The 19,530-nt window shown below is 36.4% G+C and overlaps 1 protein-coding gene across 7 annotated transcripts in view; it reads left to right on the top strand.

Moving 5' to 3' along the window:
- The window catches only part of HERC4 (HECT and RLD domain containing E3 ubiquitin protein ligase 4), a 126,282-nt gene that overhangs the window by 80,422 nt on the left and 26,330 nt on the right, over nucleotides 1-19,530 (top strand). For 5 of the 7 annotated variants that reach the window (XM_043927060.1, XM_043927064.1, XM_043927062.1 and 2 more), the window contains exons 15-16: nucleotides 6,233-6,352; nucleotides 18,819-18,842. In XM_043927060.1, the coding sequence (XP_043782995.1) occupies nucleotides 6,233-6,352; nucleotides 18,819-18,842 (144 nt within the window). Of the gene's footprint in view, nucleotides 1-6,232; nucleotides 6,359-18,818; nucleotides 18,843-19,530 lie in introns of those variants that run through there. The other 2 variants (XM_043927061.1, XM_043927066.1) reach the window with 2 other exon arrangements.

Raw genomic sequence — 19,530 nt, 5'->3', positions numbered from 1 at the left:
GTTCAGTTATATGAAGAAGTAGAGTCTCAGCTGTTTCATTAAAGACGGTTTTGAGACATCTCTGACAGCTGGTAGGTATATCTCTGTTCTGCCATTTGGTATTAAGATACTACCTTGGAAGACATGACCTAAGGGAGGAGCATATGTTTCCAGCCTCTAGAATGACTGAAAAACTCATGTGAACCTTTAGTTTCCTCCCCATAACAGCTTCTTTAGTGTTTTCAGACCGTTCTTGCTTGCGATTACGGTTAGTGATAAAGGGTAAAGGAAACAAGCCTTGTGTTCTCTGTAAGAAAGAGCCCATATGGATGATTTTTTTTCCTTTGTATTCTTTTAATGAAATTCCTGGTTCATTAATGAAGTTCCTGGTTCATTTAATGAAGTTCCTTTCTCTACTGCTTCTTGAACTTTTTTTCTTTTGTATTTAGTTTTTCCAGGCTCTTTAGAAAAACAAGTCATTTCTCTTCCTATAGCTGAGGCTATGATAGCCATTTTTTTTCTTAGGGGGAAATAAGTTATTCTTATGTTTGCCTTCCCCAGTCCAAGACTTTCTTGCAGCACTTTAAGGTAAACTGGATCCTGCAGTAAACTGCTATTAAGATCTTCTGTCTTCATGATATGGGTCTCTACCTTTCTGTATGCCTTTTGCCTAGGATTTAAGTGAGTGATTAGATTCTTTCCTTTCTCTGGACTCTCTTTTCCTACTATTTCAGTGAACCATCCTTTGTCAGCAGGACCTTTTCCGCAAGTAATTAATTATTCACTTCCCCTCTTCCTTGTCTGCTTATCTTTATTACCTCTTAAAAAATTTTTTTCCTTAGCTGTGTCTTTTTCCACAAGTGAAAGGGAAAGGAAATTGGACCTTTTGTCTTTCATAATTACAGGCAGAACTTCAGCTAGTAACTTATGTGCCTAGCTCAGAAGCCTCAGTCTCTTTTGAGGAGAACCCTATGGGGTTCCATGTCCAGAGACCTTTTTGATGGAGCCATGCTGGAACTAGGATCCTAGATTATTGCTAGCTGAAAGGGAAAGGAAAATAAGTTCAGAAAGTTAGATAAAGTTACATGAGGTAGCCAAGATTAAAAACTTCCTTTGTACATTAATTCCTGTGAGCACTTTACATGAATTCCTCATTTAACTTTTTATAGTTATATCTTGCCCCTTAATCTGAGTATCAAAGGTCATAAACCAGTAAGTAGCAGAATTGAAATACAAATCTACTTCTAAAGTCCCTGATGTTTCTAATATACTTCTGTATCAGTATGGTAGTATAACTTGTTCAGAAGGGGATTTGGTTTTGTTTTATGCCTCTAAATCTGGAGGCTTATACTTCCATAATTGCAGATAGCATTGAATTGTTAAAAAGACTAATTCTAATTCCATCTATGCTGCTTCTTACTGATGTGATTTTGAACAAGTCTTCTTTATCGCATATGCAGATAGTTATCTATAAAATAAGGATTGAAATAATAGCCTGCTTTCCCAGGATTGATGTGTTGTTTAGATTATGGAATATATATACAAATACTATACATTCATAAGGCAGAGATTTTGTTACCACCACCTTTTGAATGGGAAACTGCAGCTTTTAACTCAGTTTATTTGATCATGAGGAAATTGAGTTCCTGTTTGAAGTTGTTACATACTCAAAAGTAAGGTAGTAATGGTATCTTAGTTTCTTAGGCATCTCTTAGTGAGAGTTCTTAGGACAATCACTTACCTTTCTATTACCTCTTACTTTGGAGAAAACTTTACTTGGTCCTAACCTGTCATAGATCATTGTCAGGGATGATTTATTTTCATCTATAGTGGAACCTAAATTGCTTATTAAAGATTTGTGTTTAAGAAGACACCTTATGTCTGACAGCTGTATATATTTCTTCTCTCTGCTCCATAGTTAAGAATTAGGAGAAGTTTCCTAAAAGGGTTTCCTTCCTAACCAAATTTAGAACAGGATTAAGAACTGTAGAACTAGTCTGTCTTTCTCCTGATCTTTTCAGGATATGTAAATGACTTGTTCCTCCCTTATTGTCATGTCCTTTGGAAAGCTTTTGAATTAGAAATCACTCCCAGTGCTCCAAATGGCATCGCAAGAAAGATAATTTTGGTACCTGCTGTCAGGAATGAATGTGTTACCAGATAAATGAATTTGCTGGCAAGAAATTGGGATGTTTAGTAGTTTCTGAGTTTTCACACAGTACATTACAGAGATACTAATATGCCAAAAGAAAAGACTTGCTTGGTCTGACTAGCCTAAGTGCTGCATATCATGCTAATCCTCTAAGTCAGTGATTATCAAAAATTTTTTTTCAAGGGACCCTTAAACCCAAACAAATAAGGGATATGTTTACATACCATATACCACCTCTGAACTCAGGTATATAAATGAGAGTACTAAACTGTAATGAATATATGAAGCGTTATGATCACATATATATAGTTTCTATTTTTTACATTTTAGACAGCAGTATTGAATGTGTGGGTTGTTTTGAACTTCTGTCATGTAATTTTTAAAATTCATTTTACAAACATTTACTGAGTGCCTACTGTGTGCATATTTGGTGCAGTTATAAGCTTTAGTGATGCAGTTATAAGGAAAAGATGTGATTTCTGCCCTTGTTAAGATTATAAATGTGGACCAGTTGTATAATACAAATAAATAATTGTTTATGGTATAGCATGGTAAGTGTAGATTAAGCAAAAGGATGGGCGCTGTGGAAACACATAGGAGGGCATATAACGCAAAAAATTAAAGAAGACTTCCTGAAGAAAATAATGCCTTGTCAATGTTACCTTCCATACAAATGTATTTTTATTTATAGTTTTTAAAACCGTTGATTTTATGTGTAAATCTGTATACAGGTCTTCTGGATTGGTCTTCTATTCAGTGCCTAAATATTTCTCTATTTTTAAAAGACTAACAACTGGTTTTGTCTTTAGTTATTAAATCATTGTGACTGAATTAACTGTTAACCATCATTTCCCCCCACGTCTTAAGTTTTACTGAAATTTGTCTGTTCCTGAATGAAACCTGATTTCTAAATTGTTAGTTTTTATTCTAACCTGATGGTCTTCTCAGGCAGCTCAGTGGTATAGAATCCACCCGCCAAAGCAGGAGACACAAGAGACATGGGTTTGATCCCTGGGTTGGGAAGATCCTCTGGAGTAGGAAATGGCAACTGACTCCAGTGTTTTTGCCTGGAAAATTCCATGGACAGAGGATTCTGGCAGGCTACAGTCTAGTGAGTTGCAAAGAGTAGGACACAACTGAGGGGATATATACACACACATTCTAACGTAGCATGTCTTATCAAAAACGTATGTCATATCTGCACGATATAAAAGCTATAAACACTGGTTGCTACTGGTGAGGGAAACTGCAGTTTACCTTTTAGAATAAATATTTCAGATAAAGAAAAATACATCAGAGGTCAATAGGATGTGGATCATTTTCAACAAGTATCATTAAATTTTTAAAGAGTCTAATGTAATAGTTAATGTATATATTTAGTAGTTTCTGCACATAAATATTGGACTTCCTAGGTGGCTCAGTAGTAAAGATTTGCAGGAGACACTGGGTCTGGAAGATCCCCTGGAAAAGGAAATGGCAGCCCACTCTAGTATTCTTGTCTGGGAAATCCCATGGACAGAGGAGGCTGGCAGACTACAGTCCATGGGATCACAAAAGAGTTGGACACAACTTAGTGATTAAACAACAACAACAATACAAAAATATTGGAGAAGGAAAAACCAATGAGTTTTTGTGTGTAATTGCTGGGTTTATTTTCTCTTTTAGTAGTAGAAAGAGTTAAGCTGTAAGGCAAGAATTGTAAACTTTTTCTATGGAGGTTTAGATAGTAATGTTTTATACTTTGTGAACTTGTGGTTTTTCTTATAACTGCTCAACTCTATTTTTAATGTTTTTTATGTTATTATAAATGATAATTAAAATTATTTTTGATTGTTAGCAGTATGGAGAAATTTAGTTTTGTTGCTCGTGTGGAGAAATTCAGTTGAATTTTTTTATGTACACAGTCATGATATTTTCTTTCCTTATTTAATTGGCTAAGACTTCCGAGTACAATGTTGAATATAAATGGTTGCAGTGGACAATTCTTGTCTAAGTCTTCATCTTAGAAAGAAAGTTTTTAATGTTTTACTCATAAGCATGATGTTAGCTGTAAAGTTTTTATTTTGTTTTTAAGGTGAGGTTTATCTGTTTGAAGAACTTCCTTTCTGTTCCTGGTTTGCTGAGAGTTGTTATTATGAAGGGACGTTGAACTTTGTTAGATGCTTTTTTTCTGCATCTGTTGAGATGAACAAATTATTATTATTATTATTTTTCCCTGAAATGTAGTGAAATTCATTTGTGTTAGTTGAATCAATAGTGTATTCCTGGGATGAACTCCACTTAGACATTTTATATTATTTTATATATATTGTTGGATTTAATTTGTTCATATTTTGTTGAGAGTTTGTGTCTGTGTTCATTAGGGATGTTGACTGGCTAAATTTTGTTTCTCATCAGCTTCTTAGCATCAGGGTTATCCTAGCATCATAAAATGAATTAAGAAATGATCCCTCTTCTCTGTGTTCTGAGTTTAAGATTGGTATTATTAAATTTTTGATAGAATTCACCAGTGAAGCCATCTTGTCCTGGACTTTTCTTTTGAAAAATGTAAATCTTTATTAATAACATTAAATTTAAAAACCATAGTGTTTTGTATTTCTTATCTTTCTTTTCCTCTACTTGATTGTCCTTAATTTGATCTTCTAGGTTCTTAAAGCTGAGATTTTTTTTTTTGGTGGCAGTACCACACAGTTGGTGAGATTGAACCCAGTCTGTGGCAGTGAAAGCACCGAGTCCTAACCACTAGACCGCCAGGGAATTCCTGAGCTGAACCTTTTTAGGCTATTGATTTTAGACCTTTTATTTTAGCATGATCGTTAAATGCTATCAGTTTCCTTCTATGCTCTGCTTTACCAGCATTCCACAAATTTTGATCAGTTTTGTTTTTATTTTCAATAAGTTCAAAATACCTTCTAAAGCACCTTTCTACGTACTCCAGCCTCTAGGTCATCTCTGAGTCTGGCTCTGTTAATTGCTTTTTCTCTTAGACTTTTTTTTACGTGTCCTTTGTTTTATTTACTTATCTGATTTTGGATATGTCTCACAAATTTTGGATGTCTGTAAAATAGTAAAAGCTGAATTTATTCCTGTAAATTTGTATACCTCTTGTGTGGGTGGTAGTTTCGGGATCCAGGCTGGTCTAATCTGTAGTTAATCTGGAGTTAAGTTTTTATTATTATTAATTAATTATTTATTTCTGACTCACCTGAGTCTTTGTTGTTGCTTGTGGACTTTCTCTAGTTGCAGCAAGCCGGGGATGGGGCGGGCGGGTGGTTCCTCTTCAGTTTCGTTGCGATGGCTTCTCTTGCTGCGAAGCATCGGCTCCAGGTGCTTGGGCTTCAGTAGTTGCAGCGTGCAGGCTCTAGCGCACAGCACCAGCAGTTGTGGTGCACAGGCTTAGTTGCTCCATGGCATGTGGGATCTTCCCGGATCAGGGATCAAACCCGGGCCTCCTGCACTGGCAGGCAAATTCTTTACACTGAGCTACCAGGGACGCCCAGGGGTTGTCATGACTTCTTGATAAATGAATTCTTTTAGCATTACTAAATGGGCCTTTTTTCCTCTGGAAATCTTGTCTTGTCTTGTCTTGAAATCTGCTCTGAGTAGTCTCAGAAAGTTGGTGCTTTCCATTGGGATATCCCCCACCAAGTCTCACTTATGCTTTCATGGTTTAAGAGTTAGCCAAAGATGAAGGGGGAGTTTACATTCAGATTTTGGAGCTTTAGCTATTCTTACTATTGTTTAAGTTCCATTCTCAATCAGAAGACTTTATACTTTCTGGTTTGTATAATATGTGTGTGTATATATATATATATGTATATATATATATATTTAATGGTATATCTCATGTGGTGTTACATAAATATTTTATTTTTTACTTGATTTTGATGTACTAAGTACAGATATCACATCTTATAAATCTTTGTATTTCTCATAGCACTTAACTAGCATTTTACATATGGTAGGCACTCAGTAAATTTTTTTTTATAGGAAGAGAAAATAACTAAGAAATCTCAAACCTTTTTCTGTTTAAATACTTTTCAGGCTCTTTCTTAGGCACTGGTTAAATTTAATGTTAATTACATTTTTATTTTTTTGTAGGTAAATGAGAAATCTGGACAGATTATTCAGTATGATAAATTTTATATACATGAAGTACAAGAATTGATAGACATACGGAATGATTATATCATCTGGGTCCAGCAGCAGGCCTATGGAATGGTATGTTACTTATTGCATTTTATGATTTTTTTTTTTTTGTATCATTTGTTCTAATACAAAGTGAACAGTTGTATATTATTGAAATAGCAGAGCTTTTATCCAGAAATCATTTTTTAAATAAAAACATACTGCAATATGGCAGCTATATATATATTATGCAGTGTCTATAAGTAAGTGTTCAGCTTTTATATAAAGCCAAACCAAAGACATAGATTACACTTTTTTACAGAAAAATGCAAATATGACGTAGGTTTTAAGTCTCATTTATTTTCTATGAGGTTGTCTCTTAATTCTCTAATACTGAGAATACTGGAGTGCTGATACTTGAACTCTAAGAGTATATTAAAATTTTGAGGTCAGTGCCTCAAAACTACCAGAAGAGAGCTGTGCAACCATTCATTCTTTCTTTTTTTCCCCCCCTCTTTCATGTATTTAATTTGATTTCAGTTTTTTGTTGTATATCCACAAGTGTACATATTTCTTTCCATGTGGCTAAGTCTCTAATAACTAGACACTTAAATGTTCTGTTAAAATAATAGCATGGGGACTTCCCTGGTGATCCGTGATTAAGACTCCACATTTCCATCCCAGGGTGTGTGGGTTCAGTTCCTGGTCAGGAAACTAAGATCTCCAAAGATCTGTGTGGTCCAAAAAACATAAAAATAATAACGTCTTATAAAACTTTAATTAGTCATGTGAAATTTCAATATAGAACTGGATAAGCAGCTAGATACAAAACAGGTTTAATACTCTTATTTGCTAACCTTTGTAATATACTTAAGGCCAACTTTTTCATCTGTGAAGCAGATACTCGAAGTAATATGCATGTAGCAGTTCTAGAAAGGAGAAAGGATCAGTGACCCCACAAGAGACTGAGCCAGACTTGCCTGTGACTGTCCGGGAGTCTCCGGTGGAGATGTGGGTCGACAGCGGCCTGCCGTGAGGTGTAGGGCACTGAGTACATAAGTCCTGGGAGTTGTGGTATGCTGGTAGAAGTCTTTTTGAAAGAAGTTACCCCTACCGTAATTTGGCCTGAGGGAGGGAACACAGCCTCACCCATCTACAGAAAATTGGATTAAAGATTCACTGAGCTTGGCCCTGCCCAGCAGTATTCTTACCTTGAGAACCTCATAAACAATATGGAAAGGCGAAAGGATATAAAACACTGAAAGATGGACTCCCCAGGTCAGTAGGTGCCCAGTATGCTACTGGAGAACAACGGAGAAATAACTCCAGAAAGATGAAGAGGCTGAGCCAAAGCAAAAACACCACCCGGTTGTGGATGTGACTGGTGATGGAAGTAAAGTCCGATGCTGTAAAGAGCAATATCGCACAGGAACCTGGAATGTTAGGTCCTTGAGTCAAGGTAAATTGGAAGTGGTCAATCAGGAGATGGCCAGAATGAACATCGACGTTTTAAGAATCAGTGAACTAAAATGGACCAGAATGGGCAAATTTAATTCAGATGACCATTATATCTACTACTGTGGGAGAGAATCCCTTAGACGAAATGGAGTAACCCTCATAGTCAACAAAAGAGTCCAAAATGCAGTACTTGGGTGCAATCTCAAAAATGACAGAATGATCTTTGTTCGTTTCCAAGGCAGACCATTGAAGATCACAGTAATCCAAGTCTATGCCACAGCCACTAATGCTGAAGAAGCTGAAGTTGAACAGTTCTGTGAAGACCTACAAGACCTTCTAGAAATAACACCAAAAAAAAAGATGTCCTTTTCATCATAGGGGACTGGAATGCAAAAGTAGGAAGTCAAGAGATACCTGGAGTAACAGGCAAGTTTGGGCCTCGAGTACAAAATGAAGCAGGACAAAGGCTAATAGTGTTTTGCCAAGAAAATGCACTGGTCATAGCAAGCGCCCTCTTCCAACAGCACAAGAGAATACACATGCACATTACCAGATGGTCAATACTGAAATCAGATTGATTATATTCTTTGCGGTAGAAGATGGAGAAGCTCTAAACAGTCAGCAAAAACAAGACTGGGAGCTGACTGTGGCTCAGATCATGAACTCCTTATTGCAAAATTCAGACTTATATAGGAGAAAGTAGGGAAAACCACTAGACTATTCAGGTATAACCTAAATTAAATCCTTTATGATTATACAGTGGAAGTGCAAATAGATTCAAGGGATTAGATCTGATAGAATGCCTGAAGAACTATGGACGGATGTACATAACATTATACAGGAGGCAGTGATCAGAACCATCACCAAGAAAAAGAAATGCAAAACGGCAAAATGGTAGTCTGGGAAGGCCTTACAAATAGCTGAAAAAAGAAGAGAAGGTAAAGGAGAAAAGAAAAGATATGCACATCTGAATGCACAGTTCCAAATAATAGCAGGGAGAGATAAGAAAGTCTTCCTAAGTGATCAGTGCAGAGAAATAGAGGAAAACAGTAAAATGGGAAAGGCTAGAGATCTCTTCAAGGGAACATTTCATGCAAAAATGGGCACAATTAAGGACAGAAATGGCATGAACCTAACAGAAGCAGAAGATGTTAAGAAGAGGTGGCAAGAATACACAGAAGAATATACAAAAAAGGTCATCTTCATGACCCAGATAACCACAATTGTGTGATCCTTCACCTAGAGCCAGACATCCTGAAGTACGAAGTCAAGTGGGCCTTAGGAAGCATCACTACAAACAAAGCTAGTGGAGGTGATTGAATTCCAGTTGAGCTATTTCAAATCCTGAAAGATCGTTCTGTGTAAGTGCTGCATTCAATATGCCAGCAAATTTCGAAAACTCAGCAGTGGCCACTGGACTGGAAAAGGTCAGTTTTCATTCCAGTCCCAAAGAAAGGCAATGCCAAAGAATGTTCAAACTACCGCACAGTTACACTCATCTCACACACTAGCAAAGTAATGCTCAAAATTCTCCAAGCCAAGCTTACAGTATGTGAACTGAGAACTTCCAGATGTTCAAGCTGGATTTAGAAAAGGCAGAGGAACCAGAGATCAAATTGCCAACATACGTTGTGATATTGAAAAAGCAATAAAATTCCAGAAAAACATTACTTCTGTTTCATTGACTGTGCTAAAGCCTTTGACTTTATGGATCACAACAAACTGTGGAAAATTCTTCAAGAGATGGGAATAGCAGACCACCTTACCTGCCTCCTGTGAAACCTGTATGCAGGTCAGGAAGCTACAATTAGAATCAGACATGGAATAATGGACTGGTTCCAAATTGAGAAAGGAGTACATCAAGGCTGTATATTGTCACACTGCCTATTTAACTTAAATGCAGAGAACATCATGTGAAATGCCGGGCAGGATGAAGCACAGATTGCAATCAAGATTGTCGGGAGAAATATCAGTAACCTCCGATAGGCAGATGACACCACCCTTATGGCAGAAAGCTAAGAGGAACTAAAGAGCCTCTTTAGTGTGGCTCACAACAAACTGTGGAAAATTCTTCAAGAGATGGGAATAGCAGACCACCTTATCTGCCTCCTACAAAACCTGTATGCAGGTCAAGAAGGAAAGGTTCGACAAAGGTCTGTCTAGTCAAAGCTGTGGTTTTTTTCAGTAGTCAGGTATAGATGTGAGAGTTGGACCGTAAAGAAGGCTGAGCACCAAAGAACTGATGCTTTTGAACTGTGGTGTTGGAGAAGACTCTTGAGAGTCCCTTGGACTGCAAGGAGATCAAAACAATCAATCCTAAAAGAAATCAGTCTTGAATATTCACTGGAAGGACTGATGCTAAAGCTCCAATACTTTGGCCACCGGATTCGAAGAACTGACTCATCAGAAAAGACCCTGATGCTGGGAAAGATTGAAAGCAGGAGGAGAAGGGGACGACAGAGATGAGATGGTTGGTTGGATGGCATCGCTGACTCAATGGATGTGAGTTTAAGTGAACTCCAGGAGTTGGTGATGAACAGGAAGCCTGGCGGACTGCAGTCCATGGGTCACAAAGCGTCAGATGTGACTGAGTGACTGAACTGAACTGAATTCTAGCAAGGCCTTTCATTGGTTGTTGTCACCAACTGCAAGCTCCTTGTGAACAGGCTCTCTGTCAATTTATTCACCTGTACTTTTTATAGTGTCTCATACATGTCTTGTAGGCCCTTAGAAAGTACAGTAGTTTTTGAATGGCAGTGCAGTTTATTGCGTGCTCTTTTTAGGGTACTCTTCCCTATAGGAATAAGGTGACTTCCGGAACATCTTGAACACTTTGTAGAACATAGCAAAGACTTCCCTAGGTAGGTCTTCTTTGGGACAGACTTGTTGATTATTTTCCCCAGAATCACTAGGAGACTCAGTCAGGTTTACAACCATCCTACAGATTTACCTCTACCCGTTTGCTCATTCAGCAAATTCTTAGTAAGAATCTGCTGTGTAACAGACAGGCTTCCCAGGTGGTGCTAGTGGTAAAGAATTCACCTACCAGTGCAGGAGATGGGAGAGACGAGGTTCAGCCCCTGGGTTGGAAGATCCCCTGGCGTAAGAAGTGATACCCCCAACCCATGATTCTTACCTGGAAAATTCCATGAACAGAGGAGTCTGACAGGCTGAAGTCAGACACGACTGAGCAACTGAAAACACATGTAACAAGCACTTATTTAGGTATTAGAAATACAGTGCTGAAGCAGATGGATAAGGCCTGTTCTCATGAAACTTACAGTCTAGTAGGCAAGATGAATAGTAACCAAGTAATGCGCACCCTTCTTCCCCTGCCATAAAAAGCTAATAATGTGCACTATATAGAGGATGGAAATAAGGTAATAAAGACTGGATGGTTTCTTGCAGTTGGGTAATCAGAAATGTCTTTTCTAATGAAGTATGATCTGTAATCTAAATGAGACAAAGCAGCCATGTAAGATCAGTGCAAGGAAAATTTCAGGAAAAATGAGTATCTAGTAAAAGACCTTAGGCGAGAACAAGTTTGATATGTTTTATGGATAGAAAAAGGCGAATATAAAATGGGCTTCCAAGGTGGCTCAGTGGTAAGGAATCCACTTATACCAATGCAAGAGACACAGGAGACACCGGTTTGATCCTAGGGTTGGGAAGATCCCCAGGAGTAAGAAATGGTAGCCCACTCCAGTGTTCTTGCCTGGGAAATCCCATGGACAGAGGAGCCTGGTGGGCTACAGTGCCTGGGGTTGCAAAATGTTGTACATAACTGACAGACTGAGCACACACATGGCTAAAAATAAGGGAATGGGGAGAGTTCTGAGAAATAATCAGAGAAACGGGCAGGTGCCAGATTATGGAAGGTTTAGTAGATTAAGATCAGAAATACGGTTTTAATCTGAAGTGTTATGGTTAGCTGTTGGGTGCTGGTGATCCTAACGTGAATATTGTACAGTGCAATTTATATTCTGAAATAACTACCCTGTCAGCTGTGTGGAGGTTGGAATGAGGGGGATGGAACAAAAAGTTAAAGGGAGACCAGTTAGAAGATCGTTTTAGTAGGTTAGGGGAGAGAAAATGATGAGTTTGGCCATGGTTGGTAGTTGTATAATGGAAGGAGGAAATAAATGGTCTTGAGTACCTCTTGGAGGTAAAAGGGACAAGAATTATTGATAGATATGAAATGAGGAAAGGAGAGAAATCAACAAATGAGATGAAAGGTAGAAGGAAAACTAGAGTAGTGTTGTGGAAACTAAAAAAGGGAAGGAGAAATCTGTATTGAATGCTGTTGAGAAACAGGATAAAACCATGGAATTGAGCAGTGAATTTGGTTTCATGAAGGTCACTGGTAACCTTGATGATGCCAGTCTAGGGTAAGTTATGCTTAAGAGAAATTTAGGGGTGAGGAATAGGGAACGGCCTTCATAGGCAGTACTTTCACCGAGTTCTGCACTTGAGAGGAGGGGGTAAGAAAAGTAGAGCTATAGCTGGAGTCAAGGGACAGCAGTGTTGTGAGAAAGAAAATCCTTGTCTTCTGGAAAGCTTTGAATAAACATTTCCTTTTTCCTTCCCTGTTTTAACTAAATCTCTCATCTAGGTAAAGCTTTTCACAGTCTTCCTCTAGAGAACTCCTAAGACAGGAGAGAAAACATATTTCTTGAGGTTATTAATTTTCCCTCTGCAAGACTTGTTTTCATCTTTGAGTGAATGCAGATTTCAGACTTAATAAATATTTATTGTAAAAGGAATTAAAATTATTTACCACTGAGGAGCACTGATGACTCAGACAATGAACTTTTTTTATTCTAAGACTTTGCATGTAAACTCTGACATACCATCTCGGTAACCTCGGTCTTTGAGCAGTGTTTTTGAGACTGCATTAATATATAGACTTCTTTTAAAATAAAACAATTCCTTTAAGAAGCTTAATGTTCACTTACCCTGTTTATGACCATCTTATTTAAATGTATACAAATACTGAACTAGTTCTAAACTCCTGGTTCTTAGTTTTTAAAAGAATTCTAAAGCCATAACAACTTTGTAAATTAATTATAACACTACAAATTTTAAAATGAGGTTATTTAGTATGGAGGATGATTATGTTGTCTTGATCAGGAATCTCCGCTCACAACCTGATTAAGAAAGGAGTGTTAACATAAGAGCACTTAGGTTCCTGTATCACCTCAACATTTTTTTAGTGTTTTTCTTTTTTATTAAATCTAATTCCTTGTGGTATACAATAAATCCTTGTTGGTTCTCTGTTTTATGTCAGCTGTAATGCCCTGCTCCATTTGTTTCTCCTACTCCCCCCCCTTGGTAACTATAAGTTGTTTTCTATGTGAGTCTGTTTCCGTTTTGTACATAGATTCAGTTGTACTATATTTTAAATTCCACATGTAACTTATATCATATAGTATCTGTATTTCTGTCTGACTTATTTCACTAAGCATTTCACTCTGTCCTGAAGAGTTATATCCTCTTGGGTCACCGTGAATTAGATCTGATGTCCTTTGACATCTGAATTTTTACCTAGTATGTAGGTTATAAAACAATTCTGATCAGGTTAAGAGAAAATGGCAGTCTAATAGAACTCTTAAGGTAACAATAATCTTGTGCTTTGTGATAAAGCTGTGGTTTGAATGTTTGCTTTTAAACCTTGCAGGCTTATATCCAAACTTCTCTTTGTGTATAACTGTGATGATATCAAATTGAATTTCCTTAGGAACTCTTTCAGTGCCACTGTTTTCTGGTAAGAGGGAGACAGTAGAGGACCATCTTATTTCAAGATTTTCCAAGTTTCTGTACTTGAGAATTGCTTTCTATTACTCTGCTCTTTCAACCACATGATTTTCCTTTTTCTCCATTTATAGACAGACTGGTATTGAATATGTGGTTGTGGCAGTGGAAACTTTTTCTTTAATTGGCACAGTGGATTTAATATCACATCTTTGAAATCAGAATCTAGAACCCATGACTTGGGTTCTTCTGGTCTTCTGGAAATAGAAGGCTGACAATTTACTTTGAAGGTCTTTGACTAACACAAGTAGTTTATTAATTTATAATATGATATCTGAAGGAGCATTCTGTGGGAGAATTCAAACCACTTCGACATTTACATGTAATGCTAAAGGCTTTTTTCCCCTGAGACTGTTTAATAAAATTCATACTTGGATTACTAGTGTTGACACTAGGTTGAACATCATATTGGCCTTGTAAGTAAAGTTAGTAAAGTTTAAAGAGTCTGTCCTAAAGATCCAAGTTATTTTGTGATGATATAGATATGTATATGTGTATTTATATAACCAACAGATATATACACATATATATGTACTTTATGTATACAACATACATATGTATAACATTATTGAATAAGAGTTATGATCTTGAAATAATTCCATTCCTTTGATGTGAAAGTTTAAAATATTCCTTGATAGAACATAGTTACTATGAATTATAAAAAATGTCTATAAATTTTATTTATATATACATGTATTTTATATCTATATGTAAATATATACACCGTGCTGTGCTGTGCTGAGTTGCTCAGTCATGTCTGACTCTTTGCAGCCCCATGAGCTGTAGCCCTCCAGGCTCCTCTGTCCATGGGATTCTCCAGGCAAGAATACTGGAGTCAGTTGCCATGCCCTCCGCCAGGGGGTATTCCCAACCCAAAGATTGAACCCAGGTCTCGTTCATTGCAAACAGATTCCTTATCGTCTGAGCCACCAGGGAGACAAAATATATGCACATCTGTATGTGAAACTTCACCTTGTTCTAAACACTGCAAGGTGATTATTTCACCTTTATTATATTTCTCTTTATGCTATAGTCTGTTGAGATTTTTTTTTTCTCAGATTTTCTTTCCCAGTCAAGTATTTAAGAATCCATCAGGTTTATAAACCTTAAACACAGGGCTATATGTCATTTATAATTCAATAGAACCAGAAGGGAAAAAAATCCATTAGGTGTGTGCTTCTAAGAATGCATCAGGTATATGCTTTCCTTGTCTCTAAATATTAAAAACTAATTCTGTGAATTTTTTGCACCCCTTATAATGTCCTTTTGTATGGCTGAGACTAACTTTTCACCTCATTCTCTCCTATTTTCCCATCCTCTTTCATCTGTTTCCCTCTACACGTTTCCGTGAAGTTTTTGCTTGATCCTCCTACTCCTGCCGCTTACTATTACTATATAAGCTTCTCTGTTTTGTTTTTGCAGACTCTGATATTAGGATATGAAACTTTTTTTCAGTTGGATCCCTTTTGCTTTTTATCTGTTTTTCTCCCTCTACAGTAAATAGTTTCATGGCAAGGGTATGTGAGTTTTCTCTTTATCTTCTACTATTTGATGTTTTTTTCCCCACTTTCTAGATATTATTCTTAGTTTATTTGCTTACTTCTTTTAATTTTGCTCTAAAATTTTTTCTAAAAATACTTTAGTGAGGAATTCCCTAGTGGTCCAGTAGTTCTGGTTTTCACTGCCAAGGGCCGGGTTCGATCCCTGATAGGGAGCTAGGTTCCCGCAAGCTGTGAGGCATAGTCAAAAGACAGAATTACTTTAGTGGTTACAACTAATCTTTTTGCTGCTTTTTCTTCCCTTTCTTATCCTTTTTGTTACTATACAATATCAATATATATCTAGCAAAAATTGATGAATGTATAGACAGGTCTGTGCTGAGTCTTTGCCTGTTATAATTGAATCAAATTATAAACATTTTTTAAAGTGTATATTCATTTATTTCAAGAACTGTGTATGCCTATGTCAGATACAAGTAAGTACTAATTAAATACATTTGATAAATTGGTGAAATTTTTAGTCTTTGATATTATACTTTATATATTTTTAAGTCATAACTTTTATTTCAGTATTAATTTTGCCATGTTTATAAGTCATTACTGTATTTGTTCTGTGGAGTTAAGGTTTTATACTTTAACTGTGGACAATGTTGAGCTAATGACATGACATGCTCACCAGCAAACCAGGAAGATAGACTGATGTAACAGCTGGGAAGACCAGCTGGTACTTCCTGGGTTTGAGCTTCTTCCTCATTTAATGAAATGAAGAAATTAAAGTACATTTGCATACTTTAATATTTGTGATACATTTAATACTTGCATTATAAACCTTGTAGCTGTAATATTTCCCAGAACATTCTCACTTGCTTTTTAAGCCCCCTTGTCATCTTTAATGGCATTAATATTTTGTGGATTCTTGGACTGATTCCTTATGCCTTGGATTACCAAGTTATATTTGTATATTTTTCATTTTCTTCATGTTTTAGGAGTATCTTTTATATTTCTGTCTAGTCACCAACACTTTATATTTATCTGAATTACTTCAGTAACTTTGGTATCCTGTTTATACTTAGAGTAATTCTGTGTTACACCCTTAAATAATGATGTCACCAGCAATGATACAGTGTTTTGTCATAAGTAATATGTTGAAACTAAAACGTGCCAAGGGATTGCATCTTTTTATGTCTAAAACTAAGTAAATTATCATTCACTGTTGATGTTTAAAGCACTCTTAGTGAAGTTTGCTTCAGACAATGAGACCTGACTTTTGAACATTCTTTCAGGCCTTTCTCACTCTGGTTTCTAGGACATTGGGTAAATAAAATTAGGCATACCTTGACCTAATTTCATGGGCCCCAGTCTACAAACAGCCAAAAGACAGTGCTTGGGTATGTGGATTTGGAGCCAAGAGTGGACTGCGGATTAAATGATACAGTGGATTTTCAGCAGTGGACCTTTAGTTGGCCACACGTATTTTGCCAGCATTTTGTCCCCATACTGCCCCCCTGCCCCACCCCGCCGCCACCACCACTTTTTCTTTTAAATTTCCCTTGGAAATGCTACTGTGACTCAGTTAGACTTGAAACTAATACGATATTTCCCAGAGGAGTTTACCCTTGCTTTTTTACCTGTTCACTTTGTTTTCAGTGTTTAAGCTTTTGTCTTAGGTTTCTTAACACTTAAATTGAAATTTCTAATGGTGATCTTAATCTGGTTTTTCCTTTGATGCTTCTTCCCTAGGTAAATCATTTTGCTTGGTATCTTGTAATCTCTCTTCTTTTCCCAAGTTATCCACGTCCCATTATTTTTTCATATTTCTTCTAGCTTACATCTCTCTCTACAATCAGACTTATGGTTTAGTTGCACTGTAAATTCTGACAGTCTTCCCAATGCAAAATGATATGCCTAGCATCTTTCTCTGTTACATGTAGCAACAAAGTACATATAGGTTAGTGTTTCATTATAAATAGTAAAATCCATCTTCCATGATACCAGGTATGAAACATAGTTATCAAATTGGCCATAGGTAGTCAGAAAAATGTTGAAAGGTTTCTTACTCACACTTTCTTAGTTGTAGTAGGACTTTAAAAACATCCCACAAGATATGTTTAGTACTATACAAGTATTTCAGGTGTTCCTGTTAAGTTGCTTTAAATTAAACTGAGTGTAATCTAAATGGCTTTTTCTGCAGAACAGCTTCTATAATGTATTGCTAGCACTGCCATTGGGACGCATATGTGGTGATAATTTGGTACTCAGAGTTTTTTTAATTAAACGATTGTAAATATTTATCTTTCTCAGAATAGGAAGTTAAAGTCATACTTACTTATGCTTATATTGTCTTGGCTTTATTTGGCACAATATAGTGAATAAACCCTAAATGTTTGCTAATATATTAAAGTTTCCAATGATACCCCTTGAGGCATATGCAAGAATCTAGCCAACTGCAGAGTTAGAACAATTCACAAAGACTGCCGTCACTTCTGATACCAATTGCGAGGTTGGAAGATTCCTGGAACCATTCTCAGGTTCAGTAATTTGCTACGAAATTCACAGAACTAATTGAAAAGTATTACATTGACATTTACAGTTTATTATAAGGAAAGAATTCAGATTAAAATCAGCCAAGGGGAAAAGTGCATAGGTAGAGTCTGGGAAAGGTACCAAAGACTGAACTTTTGTCTTCCTCTCCCTGAGGAGTCATGGACAAGTTACTTTCCTAGCATCTGTTTGTGTCAATACTCACAGAGTATTGTCAACCAAGGCAGCTCACTAGAGCCTTGGTGCCCAGAGTTTTTACTGAGGCTCCATCACATACTGCCTATATGACTGGCCTTTACTTGCCAACCCTTTTGTAGTAAGAACTGATAACCATGTATCCCAGAGTCTCCAGGCAAACAATGATACTCCTGTTGAGGTATGAAATTCCAAAGTCCTATAGATTGTCTTCCAGGGCAAAATCAGACTACTGGGAGATGATCTCTTTGGGTAAGATTAACTCCTCACTGTACAAGGTACCATCTGCAAATTTAGTAACATACTTTTGGAGATTTTAACCCTTTATTTGAGTCTGCACTGTAAGTGTACGTGAAAGCTTTTTTCAAGAAAGTGGTGTACATTTCTGTTCAATGCAGTGGTAAGCTTTCATTATAATTTTCGTTATTACGTCCTTCATGAATATCTCTGTCTCTTCCATTTCTTGTTTCTACTTAACAACCCCTATGCCCTGTCTTGTACTTCCTATTTTAAGCTAATTTAATGTTAAAGAATCCTTAGTATTTCGATACCTGCATTTCATTGGTTATTTTTGATGAATAACAACAACTTATGGCTTATTTTCTCCATGTAGCTCTTTAATCTACTAAACACTTTTTAAACATTTTGTCAAGATTAACCAAGTCTTTGAGGAATATTTTCTCCCATTTTCCAAGTGGAGAAATTGGGCCATAAAATTATTTCAAGACCAAATTAGTTGTAAGAGTAGTTTTTCTTTTCTGCTTAAATTCTGCAAATGACATAGTTACTTGCTGAAACCAAATTTCATTATGTTCAAGCCTCAATGATTTTCTGATCACAAGATATCTGAAAGAAAGCTCTTACTACACTTATAGATATATAAGGTATATGTAGAAAGGGTAAGTTTTGTTGTAGATGTATTTTGGTCTACTTCGTTAATTCAGTATTCTACTGTAGCAGAATAAATGAAATGCTACTTTGAATAGAAATGGTTAAATTTGGACACTAACATTGCTCTTTCCTCATTACTGTTACATTCTGCACTGCCGTCTTAGGATGTCAACCATGGATTAACTGAGGTAAGTTTGGTGTAATAAAGTCTCCTGTTCAGAGTAAGATATACTCTGTGTTGTCTTAAGTGATTGGAGATCCCAAGCTTCCTCTTTTTTGTGACTGTAAAACATATATATATTTTATATATATATATATATGAATGAGTATATAGAACTTGCCCTATATGACATTTCAGAGGAATTTTCTGAAGAAAATTAGACCCTTTTTTCTTTAGTTAACATTACACCTATATGATGCCTTTTAACAATGTTTGTTTTCAAATACTTCCTATCCTTTTAGTCTTTCAGAATAAAATTTATAGTGTCCTCAGAATACAAAAAAAAGCAAACTTGTAAAATTTAACAAATGCCTACCCAGAGGGCAGAAAATATATTATGTTGGAGAGGTAGAATTATCTTCAGTTTTTAAACTAATAATTGAAATTCAACATGGTCATAGAATTGAATAAACTTTCAAAGTTCTAGTATTTTGGCTTACATAATCAACAGTCCTGAACCACCTTTTTTTAACACTTGGGAATTTTGTATTATATTTCTGTTACAGAATACATTAGGTTTTATTGTTTACTGTGGTTTTTTCCCCAGCACTTAAATCAATGACATATTTAGAATTAGCTTTAAATTATAGGCCCAACATTGTTTGCTTCCTCACCCTCAAATAGAAGCAACATATCAAATTATGAAATCAAAGAGT

Source organism: Cervus elaphus, chromosome 15 (assembly GCF_910594005.1).
Source record: "Cervus elaphus chromosome 15, mCerEla1.1, whole genome shotgun sequence".
NCBI classification, from domain to species: Eukaryota; Metazoa; Chordata; class Mammalia; order Artiodactyla; family Cervidae; genus Cervus; species Cervus elaphus.
Note: the sequence above shows the minus strand (reverse complement) of the source record. Positions and strands in the feature narration are given on the sequence as shown.